General features: G+C 39.0%; 1 protein-coding gene across 1 annotated transcript in view; it reads right to left on the minus strand.

Moving 5' to 3' along the window:
* LOC136863474 (uncharacterized) overlaps positions 1-22,135 on the minus strand; it is a 338,595-nt gene that overhangs the window by 293,470 nt on the left and 22,990 nt on the right. The window contains exon 4 of the mRNA XM_068225954.1: positions 11,005-11,215. Within this exon, the coding sequence (XP_068082055.1) occupies positions 11,005-11,215 (211 nt within the window). The remainder of the gene's footprint in view (positions 1-11,004; positions 11,216-22,135) is intronic.

The following is a 22,135-nucleotide window of genomic DNA, read 5'->3' on the forward strand; positions in this document are numbered from 1 at the left end:
GGATCCGCAGATCATCTCCGGAACAAGTGCCCTTTGATCAAATCCAACGGGGCAAAGAATGGAGCAGGGTCATCTCAAGGCTGCTTTAAATGCGGCGCCTTTTCCCATATTGCCAAGAATTGCCCTAATACTAATAGCACCCCCTCCTGCTCAACTTCGGGTGCAACTTCCACCAATAATCAAAAGTGACTAGTGGGTTCGGCTGAGTCGGCTAACTCATCTTTCCGAGGCTCAGCCCCATGTAAACCAGCCAAAATCTCAGGCTCGGAACATGGTAGGAAGTCTTCCAACCCCATATTTGAATGCCCTAAAGAATGTCTTAGGATTGCGGCGGATTACCCCGCTCCCGTACCATTTCTCAAAATTGAATTGAAAAATGAACCTGTAACTGCTCTATTAGACTCAGGCAGTGGTTGTTCCATTATTTCGGCTGAATGGTACTCTAAATTAAAATCTGTTTGTAAATTTTCTGATTTTTTTTCGTCTTTGGTTCAATGTGTTTCGGCTAACTCATCTCCATTGGAAATTTTAGGTTCTCTGTATGCCAAAATTAGAATTGCAAAATTTACTTGGAAAGTTAAACTGTTTGTGGCTAAGCACTTGTCTTGCCCCATTATATTGGGAGCGGATTTCATGTCTCACACCGGTCTAGTGATCGACATTCAGAGCAAGTCGTGCACTCTCAAATTTGCTAGTAATTTCAAAATCCCCTTACTTAAATGTAGTTCTGTGTCATGTTCATCTGTTTCGCCTACCCAGGATGAGATGTTGTTAGACCTTAGACATCTACCTGAGGAGCAGGCTGATAGTATTCGTAAGTTGTGTCAGTCATTTCCAGAGGTTTTCTCCGATACTCTTGGCGTTACTGACCTTATTGAATACAAGATTGAAGTTACAGATTCGATTGCTGTTCGATTTCCACCCTATAGGTTATCTCCACTTAAAATGAAGGCTCTGAAAGAGATCATAGATCAGATGTTAAAAGATGGTATAATTCGGCCCTCTAAGTCTGCATATTCATCGCCTATTTTCTTAGTTCCAAAACCCAAGGTGGCTTCAGGCCTGTGATTGACTATAGGGCTTTAAATCGGAAGGTGGTGCTACAATCTGTGCCCCTTCCAGATCTTCACTCTTGTTTCTCGTGGTTTCAGAAAGCTAAATTCTTCACCATCTTAGACCTCAATCAGGCGTATAATCAGATCCCTCTAGCTGAAGAATCTAAACATCTGACAGCTTTTGCCATGGATTGGAACTTGTATGAGTACAACCGCATGCCTTTCATGCTCCACACGGGAGCAGCTGTGCTTACGCGATTGCTAGATAGGGTCTTCTCCAACATCAAATTTGAGTACTTATACCATTATCTTGATGATGTCGTCATATTTTCCGAGACCTTTGAAGAACATCTAGATCATCTGAAAGAGGTCCTGAGTCGCCTTCGTAAGGCAGGGTTAACGGTGAAGTTGTCCAAGGTTGCTTTCACTAAGCCTTCCATGTCATTTCTAGGGCATATTGTGTCGCCCGATGGTGTCGCTGTAGATCATTCTAGAACACAGGCCATCCGTGATTTCAAACCTCCCAAGGACATCAAAGGAATTGTCAGATTCATTGGCATGGTGAATTTCTTCAGGAAATTTATTCCTAACTTCGCTAATAGAGCGGCGCCCTTGAATTTACTCTGTAGGAAAGGCGTCAAATTTGAGTGGGGACCTTCTCAACAAGCCGCTCTCAAAGACCTCAAATTAGCGCTTTGTAACGCCCCTGTCCTTGCTATGCCTGATTTCTCGAAGAAATTCATCGTCCAAACCGATGCGTCGTCGTCGGCGGTGGCTGCAGTCCTTCTTCAAGAGACTGAACTAGGGAGGCGACCCATCGCCTATGCATCTAGGACTTTATCGGCTCAAAAATCTAAGTATTCCATTTATGAACTTGAAGGTTTGGCAGTCTTGTTTGCACTAGAAAAGTTCCGCCTCTATCTGGAATATGTCAACTTCAACTTGGAGACAGATAACCAAGCCTTAAGTTGGGTCTTAGCTAGGCCGCGTCGCACTGGTCGCATAGCCCGCTGGGCCATCAGAATTTCTGCCTTCCAATTTGATGTTAGGCATATAAGAGGAACTGAAAATGTTGTGGCTGATGGACTAAGTCGTATGTTTTCCAATGATGTAGAGCCCCTTGAACAAGAACACAGTTCTTCACTTCCCGAGTCCATATCTCCTGGTGTAAATGCCATACTAACGGATGCTCAGATGTTGTTTAGGGATATTGAAAAATATCAACGTGAAGATCCAGTGCTGGCTCCTATTATGGAAACCCTTTCTTCTGGGGAACATGTCGTCCCTTTTGTATTGAGGAATGGTGTTTTATGTTGCCCATCGGGGCATGATAAGAAGATGAAAGTTGTGGTTCCAGCTGTCCTTGTACCTATGATCTTCAAGTACTACCATGAGACCCCATTAGGGGGGCATTTAGGCATTTTTAAAACCTGAGAAAAGATCCGAGATATGTTCATTTGGAAAGGTATGGACGGTGAATATCGTGACTTGGTAAAACTTGTTGGCTTAGTAAACCTACCATTTCCACTAAGCAAGGGCTATTGTCTTCTCATCAAGCGTCGCGCCCCATGGAACGCCTCTATATCGACTACGTAGGACCCTTCCCCCAATCAAAGGGGAACGCCAACAAATTCATTCTTGTGTGTGTGGATGGTTACACAAGATTTTTCTGGTTATTTCTGACTAAGCTGGCTACCGCTCAATCTACTATTTTGTGTTTAAATTCCATCTTTGCTTCTTTTGGTCCATGTCAATATTTAGTGTCTGATAATGCTAAAGCCTTTACCTCCAATCTCTTCCATAAATTCTGTTTTGATTTATCCATCTCACATGTAATAACCTCAGCATACTATCCTCAACCATCTCTGGCTGAATGGGTCAACCGTAATCTGAGATCGGCTCTCATTGCCTACCATCATGACGATCACTCCAGGTGGGACACATCTCTGCATTAGTTAGCCTTCACTTTGAATTTGGCGGTTCATGAATCTCATACGTTCACTCCAGCGTCATTGATGTTTAAGTTTGTACCCAACACGCCGCTCTCTAACCTTTGGTCTCTTAGTGATATTCTACCCGAGACAATAGATCCAGATAATATTAGAGATTTTTGGAAGAAGGCTAAGACCAACCTTAAAGTTTCTCATGAAAAGGTTAGGGAAAGATATGATCATGGACGGAGGCCCATCAATTTAAAAATAGGGGATCAGGTAATGGTCAAAAACTTTGTTCCTACGGGCAAGCTTGCCCCCAGATTTCATGGGCCATGTATCATTTTAGATTTTCTAACTCCAGTAACTTTATTAGTGAGTAATCCAGCCACCGAGAGGATCTTTAGGGTTCAACTGTCTCAGGTGAAACCTGTGTAATGTAATTGTTAACTTGTCATCTGTGTCTTGCAACGGTGTAAAGGTTATATTTTCTATTAATGTTAGGCCTTCTGCCCTTTGTTTCTCATCTGCTCTGTATAAATATGTACGACCTTCCTCTCCGGTTACTCTGCTGTTCTTTCCTTTACGGCCATTACCAAGCTCCCGTCTCCTGCTAAACCATACTAGTGGCTTTAAAAAATGTCCACGCCGCTGGCCCCTCAGCCTCACCAACAAGATTGTATACTAAAGCACAAGTTACCAACAACAATTCTGCCGCCGAGATTTTATTGTTTCAGTGTCCCGCAGCCCTTCGTCGCCTTACCGCCACCGTGGTGGGGTATGGGCGCACTCCACTCCCGTGATGTCCTCCGGTGTACGGTGCGCCGGAGCCTATCTCCCGGCCAAGGCTGATGTGCGGCGCACCATCCGCCAGCTTAGCTCGGAACTGTAAACATACTTCGCCTCTGCGGCGTCCTTCAGCATGACTACCCCTCTCATAGTAGCGGGAGAGGTGTATCTCAGGGTACTTGAGGGGTCCGGGCGACCTCGACTGGACATTGGCAGTGGCAACTGATCTGGCCGTCAAAATTAGCAACATGTATTTGGCAGTATACAATAAGAAAGGCACTCTAAGTCTGGAATTTATCTAGTCATCCACAAAAAAGACTTTGAAAAAAAAAATTGTTCTCTTTCTTCAAAATTCTTCTTCTATTCAATGTTAAGAGACTTTTTCATCTATTAATGTTTCTTCCATGTACTTCAACCAATCTATTTGCAAGGAAGCAAAAATTTTCTTCAAGTGATGATTAATGTTGGGATAAACAAAACTTGGACTTTTGTTTTGGAAAATAATTTTCTTCAACATTCTTCTGTGTCACCCCTTGGAAGGACTTTTGGGGAGGGAGGGGTGTACCGGTTGGTACACCTATACGCCGCACATTTGAATTTTCTGCCTTAAAGTACTCCTCTACAGCAGAAACTCTGAACTTTATTATCTCAACAGGTCCTCAGAAGATGTCACTGTGTTAATTTGGAACTGCTTTTGTTTACTAATTATCAAGAAGTGTGGACATTCCCTCACAGATGTCTCTACCAAAAACTATGATCATGCACCCTGGTGCGAAGTGATAGAACTTTTCTTGAAGATATTTTATACTCATAAGTTTTCCGATAACTAAATTTTGTTCTTTCATTTGTGGGTTGGCAATATAAATCTTTTCTTTCTGCCAGTTTTGAAGTTAGCCAATCAATAATTTCTGTCATTAATTTTCAGCCAGTTGCATCTTTCTTCTCCAATTTTTGATGTGTAAATTTTAGTTAGCCAATAAATGCCTGTGGGTGTGTCTTAATTATTCATCAAAGGTCTCGAATCTTCCCCGAGGGTATAAAAACTGCTGATTTTCTGGTCTCTCGGCCACTTCAACAACATCTAGCTTAGTGTGTGGAAGTATAGCAGGGAGCGGGTAGCGCCTCTTCCTTCGGGCAGCAGCTCTTCAACAAAGGTAATGGCCTTTTAACATCTTTATTTCTTGCTAGCTCAGCAGTTTAGCCCTCAGGGAAGGTCCGAAACCTTTTCTATGTAACCTACCTATCTAAAAATGTAACTTTGTGCCGGCTTATGTAAAAATTTCTTATTACTTTAACTGTAAATCGGGGATAGAGAGTGCTTTACCCTCTCGAGCTCCCCTTCATTTGAGTTGAGGTGACTACGTTTTCATAACCGATTTTCTACTCTTCATGTATTAAAATTTTCTTATACGAGTCACCTCCCTAGTGTGGGAATAGCCCCTGTTTAATTGGCCTAGTGCCCCTTAGGTTTTAACAAGTATTCATGTAGGAGTGCAAGTACATGCCTCCATTCTTTTTGCATTTAGGGCCATTTATGTTAACCTGTTAATTTTCTATTTAGGCCCAGTAGGCTGGGTACTAGATACCCCTGTTTCATTATAAGTTGTGCCTTGATGGCAATCATGTGTAAAAGTCTGGTATTGCCTTTAATAGGCGTGAAAGATTGAGAGCGGGTCAGCTCTTTCTGGTATTTTTGAAAGGTGCCTCTAGGAGGCTTGACATTACTAGGTGGGAGCAAGTGCTCCATGTAGTTAGGGGTTTTCTGCCCTTTGGTAATTTGTGGTTGTGAGCTGAGAGCTCAGAAATTGTAAAAGGTGGGGCTCGAAGCCCAGATTGTTAAAATATTTCTATATCTTGAATTTCCTGGTTTTGTACCTGATTTGTTAACTTCTTGTTATTTATTGTATGTTCAAAGTCTATATCAAATTTGTTAAGTTTGGCTGTTTTAAAAATATAACCTTTATTGAAATTTTAATTCATCTTTCGGACTTGTAGTTAGACCCATTCCAGCCCGTACCTTCTTTCACCTCTGCCTTCCACGGATAACTCCGTAACAATTATTATTATTATTATGTGCGTATGGACCCAATGGATCATGCAAAGCTCTAACGATTCTGTTTCCTGAGTTGCGAAACAGCTCTCATCCTTTCTCCGTGGATCCTTTTTCGTTCTTCTGTCCACTTTGCTCCAGTCTTCTTTTTCAGTTCGTTCTCTGGTTGCACTTTCCATCCATTAATTTTTTTCCTACAGAGGTTTCTGTCCGCGGTGTCATTTGAGTTCACCTGGGCTTTTTCCAGATCTTTCTTCACTTCCAGTACCCATGGAATATTTTTTAGATGTTCTATGTAGGTGAGAATCTTGTGTGTCAGTCTCAGTCTGCGGATGTGCCCATAAAATTTCAGACGTCTTTTGCGGATGTCTGTTGCAATGTTGGAAAGCTCTTCTGTCACTTTGCGTGACCTCAGTCTATATCCATCTTCTGTTTTTCGGGGGCCGAGAATTTTCCTCAGATTATTATTATTATTATTATTATTATTATTATTATTATTATTATTATTATTATTATTATTATTGCCCATGATTTGAGATTGGATTTCTTGGCGGAATTTTAGCGGATTTTTAGTAGTATTTAGCGGATCTTGAAAAGATAAGTTGGCAACACTGCTTGGTTCTTTCTCTTTACAAAGGAAAAAATTAAATATATCCTCCTAATTCAATACAAAACATAATTCCATCATTAGATGGAGCAATAACATTTAAACATGTTTCAACTTGTTTGAGCCATCTTCAGTGAAATAAGGGCGGGTTAAAGTAATCTACAAAATACAAGCTAAAAATGTGCTAAAAACATATTGAAGGAATAAATGAAAAACAAAAGAGACAGACGGAAATAAGAACAATAACAATATACAATATTTACATCACTAGATGGAGCAATAAATAACTCGCTGAGACAAATTCAGTGAAGAAAGATTAATATAAAACATAATTGAATATCTTGTAATGGTTCTTTCTTGAAAAGTGCCTCTCATTCAACAATGTGAGATTGTCATTTTGTTGCAAATAACAACATTAATGTCATCTAATAACATAAGAGTGTACCAAGTTCTACTCTCTGGTTTGAAGTTTTTATGTATTGAATGCAATAACAGACAGAAGTCAATCGTTAATTCTTCACATTGAGGTTGTCATTTTGGAGTAAGTAGCAACATCAACATCATCTAACGGCATTAGACTGCTGCCTACTTTGATTTGTTCGCATTACAGGGAGCAATATTTGCAAATGGCAATGATTCAATATATTTGGGTTCTGAGCATTTAAGTGTCTGGGTAGTACACACTGTCTCCATTTGTTCACACCATAATGGCAGATTTAACCTTCCTTTAGTCGCTCACGGAGATTTCCTCCGGGCCGATTACATTTTGCACGGTACTGACCTTCTCAGTTGAACTGTTGGTCTCCCCACCCCTATACCTTTCTCCTTGTTCATTTGGACTCGTCCTGTCAGCATTTCGGCGCGATCGTGCATCCTGTGAGCGAGTGTGGGATCATTGTTGTGACATGTGACATCACCTGGATGTTTCCTCCGTGTGCAAATAAGCAATAAACCTTATATTTTAGTGCATATTATTTATTTTCTAGGTCGATGACTTTGTTGTTCTGTTCTTCTAAACATATTTTAGAAAAATATTATTTCATATTTCATATGATGTGATCGTCGTAGGTAATATCATAAGACCATTCGTCACAGTTGAGGTTTACAGTATTCTGATTTTAGATCAAACAAACTGTGTAAGAAAAACCTACTAATACTTAAAAGGGTTTCTTTTAATTATACCGAAGAATACTGCAAACGAACGTGCCAAAACAACATCTCAAAGGACGAAAATTACGCGCATTTTTAGCCCCGGAGGTTACCTCCGTGCGCGATTAGTAACGTAATAATTTTCGCGCGACTAAAGAAGGGTTAATGAGTGAATTAGAATCTGGTGATTATTTATCAGAAGATTATATTATTTGTTTCATGACATTGTCTCAAGAGAAACATACTTTAGGCCACAAAATGCTTTTTCTTTTCATTGGAGCTTGGAGCTTTGGACTTAATTCAACCAGCTGTACGTCCACACATACAGATAATAATTGGAGGAAATGTCAAAACATGCATTATGGTACGTACTGTACATGTGTTTGTCATGATGACTTCAACATTAATATTTATAAACATTAATACTTTGTTGACATGACAGAAGGATTTTATATTTAGACTGTTCCTGACTCCTGTTTATTACCGTGAAGTTCATTTGCCTAACATGATTGATTGTGGAGTTTACACCATTGTTTTTGTTACATCTGCCATCTTCAGCAGAAATCTGTTGGGAGAACATGACATCCATGAAGGCATGAGGTCTCACCTGAAAATAATTTTTGATTGTCAAAAGTTGTATGAATTTTGTGTGTTAAACCAAGAAATTGCAAATCAGCTGACCATCCAATGTAATAAAACTCCATGAGAAAGCCAAAAAGAGTAAACAAAGGCAAAAGCGGCAAAGATAATATATGCAGTTACAAAGACAGACAACCGAACCTGAAACGATACATTTGGAGAAAGATTAATTAAGTAAAGTTAGGTCACATGATAGAGAGAGTAATGACTCTAAATTTGTAGACCTCTACGTCTGACATAAGAATGTCAGGAGATGCAGAGTAAATAAGTCAGACTCAGTACATCATGTGGGACCAGGCAACTATGGCTCCCCATCATGCTCTATGAGCAGTAGATCAGCCACTTATAATGAACAACAAATCACCTTTTGTTAGGAAAGTGATCTTGTTTGGTGCAGACTTCCGACAATGCCTGGCAGTATTTCCTTACTGTTAAAGAACAGGTGTATTCCAGTCAAGTTTTAATATTCTAGCTTATGCCTCAAAATTAAGATTTAACTTCTCTGAAGGGCTTCTAAAACTCGGAAGTGGAGAACAAGGCCAAATCGCACTATTGAAATTCAATAATACCGGATAAAAATTTCTACGAGATTCACTTGGTTCTTCTTTTTATCCCAGTGAAAGTACAGTGTTTTCCCAAGTAGCAAAATTTTTCCTTGCCCAAGAAACAAACAAGTTAACATCATCAATAGGTTCTGAGTAGTTTGATGGGTGACCAAATTATGTACATTAGCATTGACTCCATAATGTGTGATGATGTCATTGAAGTTTATAAAGTTGGTTTGTGCAATAGAATGAGATTGAATCTATGGAAGTTAGCCAAAAATATCGTTCATGCAGAAATTCAAATTGGACTGTTGTAAGTAAGACTTCTCAAGACTACACAGATTTATAGACGTCAAAGTACAACTCCAAGCTATAACTGCATTCAATGTGGTTTGTAAAGAAATACCTATAATACCTGTGTTAATCCCATACAAATGCCATATAAAAGCTGGAAAGTGTAACTTTTATTCATAAGATTCATTCAAGTCAAGTCACGTCTTTTCAGAATTTCCAATTACTTTTCAGATAGTAATTTCAACTGTCAAAAACAGGCTTACATACTAGTCATTAATAATTTTACTTAAGGAGTATCATCATTCATGTTGTATATGATCCCTCCTAAGACTTGATAGATAAGAGCATTTTAATCCTGAAATGCATTGTTGATAAGTATGTGAATATATTTGCTGATAAATACATGAGGATATGCCATTGACTTTCTCTCTAATCATTTAATTCTTTCATTTAACCCAGCAGTATAATTTCACTTATAAGCCTCTCAACGGAGCAGTTTTAAAACATTATCTTTCTCTTGAAAGTAAATACTGTATTATGTAGTCTGTATGTCATTGAAAAGGTTATCCTAGCATGTGCCTCATTTTAAAATGAAATTGATTTCAATTTCTGTCTCATGATCCCTAAATGGTGGCTTCCAACAGAATAATTTCTTCAGGAAACATTCTAACTTGAAAACTTAAAAATAATGCAAAGATAGGTTTGACCTGCATCATTGACAAATAAGCTGATTCTATAAACTGTTTCATCAAACACTACAAAAGCTATTTCAAGTTACCCTGGTTGATAGTATGTTAAATTTCTTATTGGAGATAATGGTTAGATAGAATCTTCCATCAACATGCATGTTTCTCTGACAACGTAGCTAAGATATCATTAAAATATCTAGGGACTGACCTTGTCTCAGTAGGGTTGCTGACATTCCTTTGAATTGCTGACAATGAAATATGAGGACTCATCCGTCTGACTCATTGGCTGAATGGTCAGCGTTGAGACCTTCGGTTCAGAGGGTCCCGGATTTGATTCCCGGCCAGGTCGGGGATTTTAATCGCCTCTGATTAATTCTTCTGGCCCGGGGACTAGGTGTTTGTGTTTGTCCCAACACTTTCCTCTTCATATTCAGACAACACACTACACTACCAACCATCACAGAAACACGCAATAGTGATTACATCCTTCCATATAGGGTAGGCATCAGGAAGGGCATCCCGCCATAAAAGAGGGCCAACTCCACGTGTGCAACACAGTTCGCACCTGCGACCCCACAGGTGTGGGAAAAGTGGTAGAAAAAGGAGTAGAAGAAGAAGATGATGATTTGAGGACCCATCCCTTATCATTTCCATATTGTGTTCACTACAGAAAACCCCAAATTTATGCAATTGTACTAGCCAGTTTGAACAGCAAGGAATTTATAAAATGGACTGGAACAACCTCTAGATCTACAGATCCATGAATCAGGTGTTATTTACCATAATTTAAATTGAACAAATCTCTTCAAATAATTTTACTGAAATATATACTAAGTCATTTTAAGTATTTCTTCTTTCAAAATAACAGGACAGAAAGTAGAATTTGGAGATTTGTATAGGGGATATACAACCTAGGATATCCCCTTGCTATGAATAGATTTTTACAAATTTTACTCTCTGCATCATCTGGAATAGTTTAACCACACTACACTAAAATATTATATTCTAATTATTTCATTCTCTGCTTCATCTGGAATAGTTTAACCACACTACACTAAAATATTATATTCTAATTATTTTAAGAAAATATTCTACAGATTGGAGGAAACAAGTGAAATAAGATGGAACATGCTCGCTTGCATGCTATGTTAATACACAGTGAAACAGCATTGCTAATTTTCCTTGATATATTTTTTTATGATGCTGGGTATATTTGAGGAGAACACACATTGTGCAACATGGGGACACGTATGTACCAAGAGCTCTGCTGAAGTCTGCTAACATGCCACTGATGGTTCCTGAAGAAGGCTTGCTTGCAGCAGTCCCAGCCACTTGTCCAGCGTCATGTTCTCCCATGTGATGTTGCGGCTGCAGTTGTTGCTGCTGTTGTTGTGGTTGTTGTTGGAGATGAGAAAGCATGGCATGTGCTGGATCCAAAGTTCCACCTTCCTGCAACAGGAAGTACGTCTGCCAAGATGTAGCCCTGGCGCGCACTTGCGTCACCCGCTTTCAGCGCCATGCAGCCCAGCTCAGCCTAGTATTAACAAATACCAAGTAGCGTTACGGAGCTTGCTGCAATCCTGCAGTTGGCCCGCCGCTAATTTACATAATAAAGAATAGAAAGATGTTAATACAGGCAGGAAAAGATGGGTAGATAGTGATAGAAAAAGTTAATATGAAATAATTAGAGAGAGAAAATGTGAACATTATCTGATACACACCACAAAAGGTATGTGAATGACTATCTCGTTGAATATAACTGCATTAGGGACAGGGTAATATGACTACGATGCTGAACTGTAAGTAAATCTATGTGATAAGAATACTCATTAATGTGAGTAAAAATGACATGACAAAGAAAACAGCAACTGAATACATTAAAACACTTTCTTCTCTACTTTAAAATTGTGGTTACCATTATATAGGCCTTTTGGTCATTTTATGATGGACCAGTGCATAACCTTCTCATGACTTCATTACCATTCTGATGAGAATTCACTATCACATTATCTATGAATAATTCAGAGCAGGCTACAAATGATTTGAAAAATAGGGATAAGTAAAATTAAAGTAACGCAATATAGCGGTATGGTATCTAATAAATGAGCATATGGCATTAACTAGTAACAGAAAAAAACTGTGTTAAAATTATGTCCCCACATATGACAATGCCTATTTCTGTACATCTATCTATAAAAATACAAGGGTCTATAGTTGCATGAATTTATCACTGAACCTTAACCTTTAATTCCATGACCAATAAGACTAAATCTCTGGCTCAATTATTTACATGTTCAAAATTTCTGCTCAGCAGATTTCTATGAATATTTATTGTTACACACTAGTATCCAAAACAGTGGCGTATGCTTCGATCAGGAAGTGGGCTACCACTAGACTTAGGTTACTCCTTTTCGAGAGTAGGATTAGTGAACGTCAAGCCTCAAGTGTTTTGAGCCACCGGAGTAGCCTGCTGTGTTGTTACTGCCCTGGCCTCTGTCACTGCCAATACTCAACATCTGATCACTGGAAATGGTAGCTTTGGGTTTAACAAATTAAAGTCCGGCTTTATGGCTAAATGGATAGAATGTTTGCCATTGGTCTGATGGCCCCGGTTCAATTCTCGGAATCAACCTCCTCATACTCTTAATTCTCCTGGCTTCGTAACTGGGTGTTTATGATGTCTTTGCCATTCATTTAATCTTCAATGGGTCACCACGAAGCCTCTCTGGATGCTATGCACCACATTATTATTATTATTATTATTATTATTATTATTATTATTTTCAAATGAACATGCGGAATTTTACAGCGTTACAAGTGGTCGTACATGTCGTTCACTGGTTTATTAGCTTTCTCAGTAGATCAGTGGCGGTGTCCAACCCATGATCACGGGTTCGATTCCATACAACAATAGAGAATACTAAACCTGAAAGATTACATTTCATTTTTGCAGCTCTACGTATAAAAAGAAAATTATATTACTCCTACAACAGCTGACATAGCAGTGTCTTCCTACAAGGATGCAGAAGCAGACGGGAGTGAAATACTAGCACTCTGTTATCTATATAATTGAGGCAGAAATATAAGGTGTGGAAGTGTATGTGATAACTGATAAGGAACGCATGGTTGCTCTCTTTCCCTGGTTAGCAGTGGCGATGTGACGGACCGAAGCTTTGCACACCTATCCCCTCGGTCTCCTCACCTATCTGATATATAGCAGCAAGCCGCTCGAGGTGCGTCAAGGGGAGAGGAACGTACCGCCAGGGCTGCAAAGTCGGTCTCCGATGCCTTGCACTCACAAATATGAGCGACGTTTTTTCTCACTGTATTCAAGTTTTGTAAATGGAACAATGCCTCAGATGATTACATTATAATGTGCTTTAAGATTTCCATTGTCTCGTTTGATGTTTGGGCTTTACTGATAGCCTTGGTAGCACTCAGTATACGCCACTGATCCAAAAGTTAAGTAAGATGACTATTAAAAAATGGATGGGGAGCGTCCTTCGATCAACGTAAACATTTATCAAGGAGTGTAAGTCATCTTATGTCAATAGGCACGACCACTGCCAACATCAAATGAGCTCCAGATTGGAAGTGTATCAGATCAAGAGTGTCTCATTTTGCCTTGTCTTCACATTGTGCCCTAAGGGCAATCTCTACAGTACGAACAAGGAGCGAATACATCAATAGGACTCATTTTAAAAGGGAAGAATCACTGGAAACCTGGAAGTAAGTCAGACACAGATAACTCTGAAAAGCAGTGACAAAGGGGGCTCTGGTTAAGACGCAGCAGGTTGTTAAGAATGCTAGGTACCAAAATGGGTTAAAAAAAAGAAAGTAATGTAAATTTAAATCTTATAGAAGTTGTATCGTATTATTTGAAGTGATTCTACAGACTTTATATGAGATGAATATGTAAGTATAAAAGATACTATGAGTAGAGTTTTGTAAATAATATAAATTTATTAAGGATGAGCTTTGTGTTGAGCTGTGTATTTAACAGAAAAATTATTAGTGCAAATTGTATTGTACTCTATTTTAGGTATATATATTTTTTAAGTTTAAAATTTAGAATAATGTATTTTTGAGATTCATTTGCCACCGATGTAGACACCTCATTTGCAAATAAAGTGATTTTGATTCATTTTTATTTGATTTAGAAGTCTCAGCAGGCCTAAATGTGTCACAAAGTGTCATTTCCAGGCTTTGGCGACAGTTCTGAGATACGGAAATGTTCTTCATAGCCTAGTACAAGGTCATCCAAGTGTAACAAATCCACAAAAAGACCATTATCGGTCAGTTGAGTTAGGACCTTTGAAATTGGACCCTGAATGAATGGAAGAGCATGCTCTTCACAAATTAGTCCAGATTCAGTTTGGAAAATGAATCCCAATGTGCATTCGTCTGGAGAAAACATGGAACATGATTTAATCCCAGTGTAGAAAGAAAAAAGTCTGGTAATACCATGTAGTTGGTCCATTATTGGACATTCTAAATTTTCCAGCTAACTCATTCCTGGTTGCTAGCATTTCGCCCCAGTGTGCTAAGTTGGGCTCATCAGTTGGTAAATAGCACACTCACCAAGACGCATGGCTAGTGCATTCCATGGAGGCCACTGCGTAGGCTACTTGGAGCCACCGGCAGTGCCAATGCACTATGAGAGACTTTGTCTCATTTTCATCATCAACATGACTGACAGATGAAATGAAATGATAGTGGAGAGTGTTGCTGGAATGAAAGATAACAGAGAAAACCGGAGCCTGTCCCGCCTCCGCTTTGTCCAGCACAAATCTCACATGGAGTGACCGGGATTTGAACCACGGCATCCAGTGGTAAGAGGCCGGCGCGCTCTCGCCTGAGCCACGTAGGCTTGAAGATCACTTCCTCAACAGAAAAAAGTGGTTAATGTGTGTTGTGATTACCCCTGATGACCATATACACCTCACAATGATTGCAAGTGGCCACTGAGCCAAGCTGGTGGATGAATTTCATGAAGGTGATGATATTCAATTGCAGGAGTGGTCAACACATTTTCCATACATGAACCCCAAAGGGCAAGCCTGGGATTAATTAGAAATATGAGTTATTGCCTGCTAGCCTCCACCAAAGACATTCCAGTTGCTCATGGAGCTTTTTTACTACCTCATGGACAACAGGTCATATCATTGTGAGGTGTATATGGTCAACAGGGGTAAACACACCACATAATAACCACTTTTTTCTGTTTAGGAAGTGATCTTCAAATTTTTTAATGCATGTGTTGTCTTTACAATAAAAGAATAGTTAATTTAATGTATTCTACTGTATTGTATACCAGGAAACCTTTTGGTTAATTTTTAATATGTTTTGTGCAACTGTGGTACTTAATTAATAAAACAGTTTTTCATATTTTGATTATGCTATAGTAAGGATATTGAAGCAGATAACAGAGGCTAACTAGGTGAATCCACCAAGTGTAACAACCTGGTTTTCCAGAAACTTCGCTCAGCGACAGAAGGGCCAAAATAAACGATCACACATTTCGGCTTATCCCTAGACACTCAACCATTTCCGAGAAAATGAGGGTCGAAGTTTACGATGTGCTTTACCTGTCTTTTAGGTCCGCCTCCGTAGCGTAACGGTTAGTGTTATTAGCTGCCGTCCTCGGTGGCCCGGGTTCGATTCCCGGTACTGCCAGAAATTTAAGAATGGCAGGAGGGCTGGTATGTGGTTCAAATGGTACATGCAGCTCACCTCCAATGGGGGTGTGCCTGAAAAGAGCTGCACCACCTCGGGATGAGGATACGAGTTTACTTTACCTGTCTTTTAGAGCGTAAGAAGTTTGTGGTGGCATAGTGGCTATTGCAGCGCCTTCAGGCTCTTATGCTCCGTGTTAAAATCCTGATGATTTTTCATTTTTGTTTGTTTCATTTATCCACTTGTCCATTGACGAATACTACACAAATGTTTCTTATCAAGTTAGTGGATAAAAGGGCGTTATGTTGATTGTAAAATTACAACTGGGTTTCACATTAAGTGTTATGTATTTATTATATATATGGTATTTTTCAGGGATTACAAAGTTTTGCAAGTTCATTCTTACATTAATGCTTCAGGGAGATACGATGCATTCTCTTGGATGATACTAATCATAGAAATATTCAAAACATAAAAATTTAGCACACTACAAGCATTGCACAAAGTCAGGTTTGCCACAGTTACATTTCAAGGTGGAAATGTCACTCGGGAAAGAAACATTGTTAACATTACTGAAGATTTCATGTTTTGGCAATAAGTTTGCGACAAACCACGCATAACGAATCATTTTTCCAAACACTGGTGATTGCAATTGATTATGAATGAATGATTATCTGCCTGCTGTCATTTCTTGATGGATACAGCACTTTTGCATCCATCTCTTGGCACAGGCCAGAGTAAAGTGTAGCTTCCACCCAAGTCCCAGTCAACATCCATGGCTGTGACAATATGGAAGCTGCAGGGTTATGGGTAGTGCTGAGTAATGACATTCGGAGCATGACTAGTGCATCTGGGTGTTATGAAAGGTGCTGCTCAAAGGGTCAGTCGTGCTGCAATAGTACTTTCTGACCCAGTGAGGAAAGGAATGGCAAACTACCTCACTCCTCATCTTGCTTAGTACGCCTCATTTTGGTGCTGCCATTGGTTTTTGGGGTTTCCTTATAACCGCATAACCTTTGGTGGTGTTATTTGAGGATCCAACCAGCCTCTGGGCTGATGACCTAACAGACAGACATGAATAAATGCATGGATTTTTATTGCATCGCGTCTAGGCATGATATCCCTTTGCTGTGCAATGAGTGCACAACAATCGAGTCGCCCATTTGCAAAGCGGGCCAAGTCTATTTGAACAGCATGGCTCCGTATAAATCTGTACAGTTTGATGTGTAACAGCTTTGTAGCTCTATGTGCAGAAGAAACCAAAACCCCCTACATGTTGTGCTAATTTTGCGAGTGATTTATTCAGTGACCATTCAAGATTCGCACCAATGTCATCTAGCTTTTCCTCTGTTAAAGCTGTTCCTGTGCATGCATGTTTTTTATTGAGCACTGAGTCAGTAGTTTCAAATTTATTTACAATTACATGAATCTGTGCTCATGAAGGTGGCACTTCACCAGGAAATTGCTGAACATATGCAGCATATCCCCGTCCTGCCGACTCGTACTTAAAGTAACTTTTACGTACAAAAATACGGTGTTGCAATGATAATTGTCTCACCATGTTAACAGCTGAGATTCAGACTGGCTATTAATGCTCGGTCGAACACGTGCACGCTCCTTGCAAGGTCAAGAACTATGTGTGTTCCTCCTGTACAGCTGCTAGGTCTCTGAACGGTTTGGGTTTATAAGAGAGACCCTGTACATACATATTCATTACAGACTGTTATTCTTTTCAGCATTCAGTCTGCAAGCCTATGTGAAATAACTATGTTCGTCCATAATCCTCTATTTGCATCTGTGGCCTCGTTTAATTCCACAACACTTATCATAAAATCATTAAAAAGTGGGTCTAATTATCATCACCTAGGTCACCCTCTACTTCTCTAACCCTCCATGGTGGAGTCAATTATTTTCCCAAGTAACCTACCCTCCTCCATTTGCCTCACAAGACCCCACCACTGAAACTGGTTTATACATTAGCTGCAAGGGTGGAAACGTCTGTTATTGACTATTCAGATTTATATTTGAATGGTTCTCAGTTTATTTAGTGGCCAGAGATGTGTGAGAGGGTGTGATTTTCACTAGCACTAAAATAACCTAATGCATAATGTCTACCTATTTCCTTTTCAATGTGTGGTTTCTTTGTTAAAAGATGCAGTGCATATTCTCTAAATGGATGTGCAGTAAGTTTTGTAAAAAATATTATGAAGCTACATTCCATGTAGAATACTATTTTTGTATATTAAATCTTTGTGTCTCAGAATGAATTATGGCTTAAACTTCCTTGCTTGCTAATGTAGTTTACCCCAAATATATGACCAGAAGGTAAATAATTCAAGTTTTTAATGTTATTCTAGCATGGAATTCAAGATTAATGATGTTATATTTCTTATTGTTTTTCCTCTTCTTCGAACATTTTTACTCATTACTTCATGTATACTGAGTTCAAGTTCAAGTGTTTGTAAGCATTACCTTTGAAAAGTATTGTAAATTCATAAACTTAGATCACTTTTCAAATCATTTGTTGTCATTAAAGCTCAGAATGTTGTGATGACTCTCACTATCTCTTTCAAAATAAGTTTTATTATTTACTCTTCAGTCTGTCATAATGTGGACAATTAGTTAAGCAAAGAACCAGTAATCTGACTTCTGAATTTTATTGCTATGTTTCTTCAAAGAAGAGTTTGGTAAGCTATAGATCTTGGACTTAAATGGTTCCAAAATGTTCTTGGAAAATAGTGAATACATATACAAACATAATGGCAGAAGGAGCTAATATTCCTTTCATGTAAACAGACTTTTCAGAATCTAAATCTAAATTTGGCATATTTTCATAGACTTTAGATGGTAGAAAATATAAAAACTCTTCAATATCCCATTCCTTTAAGGAAGAATAAACAAAATGATTAAATGTCATTTTGGTCCCGCTGACTCAGTTTTGGTGCAAGTGCCATATTTTTTCCTTGTCAGTGACATCAAAATTCCCTGCATCTACATTTTTTGGTGTTCTTTTAGGTATTTTATGCAACTTTAAAAAATCAGAGTTGCTGTTACAAGTGTTACAAGCTTAGAGTTATTAGAAAAACTTATAAATACATGAGTTTGTAACCTTAGTTAATATGAAGTTGTGAATGCTTTACCTCAATATCTGCAGAAGGTATAAGTTTGACTTAATGTTGTGTAAATGTAGTATCACATTTCCAGTATTTCAGAGTCATTTTACCTGTATTTGTTATCAACATTGAAGTCTACTTAGAAGAAGAATTTGGTAAGTTACAGATCTCCAAAGTTCTGATCAAGGATTTAGACAGTATCATTAACTACATAATCAAATTCAATATGGAATTATAATTATTCTGCACATGGAGATTTAAAGTACAATGGCAGAAATAGAAAATGTTATACCCAGGTGAAGTGGCCAAACATGAATTAAACTTCAACCAAAATATTGCTCTATGAAGGGTATGAAATGATAAAAATTTTGATGAGAAATATATACTGTAGAAGTATGAAAAATATGAGAGTTGGTGGTTTAGTTACAACACTTTTGTATTTAAGTCAGGAAACTTGACGGTTTTTTTTCCTATTTGCTTTACGTCGCACCGACACAGATAGGTCTTATGGTGACAATGTGACAGGAAAGGGCTAGGGCTGGAAAGGAAGTGGCTGTGGCCTTAATTAAGGTACAGCCCCAGCATTTGCCTTGTGTGAAAATGGAAAACCACGGAAAACCATCTTCAGGGCTGCCGACAGTGGGGTTCAAACCCACTATCTCCGGATGCAAGCTCACAGCTGCGCGCCCCTAACCGCACGGCCAACTCGCCCGGTAAGTCTGGAAACGAACCCTGTGTCCCTTGTCCATAGCTCACACGTTTGTTACCTAACCTACCTCATGTCCGTAGACTCTCCCATTCAGCGCTCCACATTCGTCTCGTGTTGCAAAGAAGAGTGTTGCCTGTGACCTGGCAGTCTAAAGGTGAGTAGCCATGCCATGAATTTCTTCGAAGTGGAAAAGTGCAGTTTTATGAACCATGAATGTCTTTTCTTTGTTACAAAGGAAGCCATACTTTCCAGCGTCAATTCAGTTAAATGTAACTTAAAAGCTTTTCAGTCTGTCAAACTTACAAGCTCTGTATAAACATTACACTATAACATACTTGAAATAAACCACATTATTAAATAAGTATGTATTTTTGTTCCTTGTTTAATAATGTATTTTTTTGCAGGTATGATATAGTGATATGTTTATATTGAATTTATGTGTTCGACAGAATGAAAAGCTTTCAAGTTACAAAACTGAATGTTTTTGTGGCTATACAGCAGAGTAGTGTTATAAATATGTTTGTGAGGCATCGGTACTGCCTTACAGAAGAGTTGCATGGAGGGCAAGAGCCTTTAATGATTGATGATAACATGACAAGGCTGACATGCCTTGTTTGGGCTGTCCTGGTGTCAGTGAAGAGGATGAGCAGGTTGTTGGTGTGTTGCTGGTGATGATGCCAACCACACAACTTGTGAGGTAGCCTGGTAGACACCAAGAATACCTCAGACTGTGCTTCATATCCTGGAGGACCACCTGGGTATGAGAAAAATTGTATCTTGATGAGGTTTGCACCATTTGATGGAATTGACAGAATGGCAATGATATGATGCCCCTGTGATTTTGATTTGATCCCAATGATGGAGAAATCATTGCATTGCATCCACTTTCAAACTGTTTCAACTTTGCTGGCAGTGGGCTCTACACACTGCTGTTGACTACATTGAGGGACTGTAGAAATTTCACAGAGGCATGTTTTTTGTATTGGTCGGAATGAAATAGTTGTCACTCTTAAAATACAGAACTTCATATGTTGCCATCTGTCATGGAAATCTTAGAGGAGAGATGAGATGCTCAGTGAACCCAGGAAAGCTTCAGTGTTCGGCAGTCTTCACACAGACCAACACAGAAGGACAATGTCACTTGAAGAATACCAAATTATGCACAAGGGCCGATATGTAGGTGACTAAAACAGGGATCCAAATGGTGGTTCCAGTCAACATATGCCTCACAATCAATTGCAAACCAACTGCTTGAAGGTGGTTTGAACTCTTAGGCACCCATGCAGTGTGCTCTGTAAATTCAAGTTCACCAATGACAATGGTTTAAATAAAATGTGTCTACATGCAAGTAAAGATATGAAGAGGCAACAATGGATTGACTCACATGGTCCTTGATAGAGCACAAGGAGATGCATCATACCTAATGCCTACCCACCCCAAACAATATTCGGATTGGTTGCCAATGTGTGAAAGCATGAAGAGACAGCCCCAACAAGACATCCGAATACTTATTGATTCAAAGGCTGCTGGATCCAATAGCCCGTGGCTGTTCATAATTATCACACTATGCACTGAAGCAAGTAAAAAATGGCAACAAATGTTATGTGACTCGTTTAATTTTTTATTACAGTATTTTTACAATTTTTTATGTCACACCGACACAGATAGATCTTATGGCGATGATGGGATAGGAAAGGAGGAAATGGGGAGGAAGTGACCGTGGCCTTAATTAAGGTACAGCGCAAAATTTTCCTGGTGTGAAAATGGGAAGCCACGGAAAACCATCTTCAGGGCTGCCAACAGTGGGGTTCGAACCCACTATATCCTGGATGCAAGCTCATAGCTGCATGCCCCTAACCACAAAGCCAACTTACCCAGTGTTATTACAGTTAAAACTGGTTCATATGTAGTTCAAGCGGAAGAGATTTAACAATGTTCAACTCAGGGTTATGTACAAATGGAAGTAAATTTTGAGGGGATATGTTAATTGAAAGTTAACTGCAGTAACAACTAGCAAAATTAATACTGTACTGTATTTGTTTTGCTGTATGTATTTTCAACTTTTGTTGTGTTAAATTACCTGTACAACAATTTCAGAATACAGTATATTATTTACATTTTATGAACACTATTACCGTTATCACGGCGACTTATTGTATTTATTAAAATATCTTGTACTAGGCAAGAATATAGCACATGGGGCTCGCAGGATTTCTCCATTGCATTATACCTCATATCTCTACCAGTTATAAACAATGATCATGTGCAAAAGAAAAATTTACTTTGTGATGACAGAGTGGGCTGATGTCACTTTTGATGACGTGTATATCCTGGATGCAAGCTGTTCAGCATAGTCATCATTAAGGAGATCACTGATCCATTGCTAATTCTTGATGCATACATACAACTTCATTATAGACTAAAGTTACAAGGTATCCCCATTTTCAGGGAAAAATCCTTGAATTTTGCTCATTGTCATTGGAGGAAATTTGTCCCTATAATTCTCTGGATTTTCAGTATGGTTTTACATGAACAATAACATTCTATAAATTCCTAAATGGTCTTTTGCATAAAAAATACACGAATGGTATTTACACCGTGCTTTCTGCATACAAGTGAATGCCAGTTCCACAGTGTGTAACTTCCACTTACTTTGCGGCAGTTTGCAGTAACATGTCTACATGGCGATGAATGTTATTAGAATAGTTTATAGAAAGTGAAGCAAAGCAAAGCAAAGCCATCTCCATGCAAGTCATGAAGGCCTTTGGAGGAGTGGAAGGTAAAGACTTCCACTATCCATAACCTCGACACTAAGTGGGATAGAGTGATTAGCTCTATGCCCAGTCACCTTTGACTCCAGGAATTGGTCTGGTTCTCATGTTTGGTGTA

This window comes from Anabrus simplex, chromosome 2 (assembly GCF_040414725.1).
Source record: "Anabrus simplex isolate iqAnaSimp1 chromosome 2, ASM4041472v1, whole genome shotgun sequence".
Classification (NCBI taxonomy): Eukaryota; Metazoa; Arthropoda; class Insecta; order Orthoptera; family Tettigoniidae; genus Anabrus; species Anabrus simplex.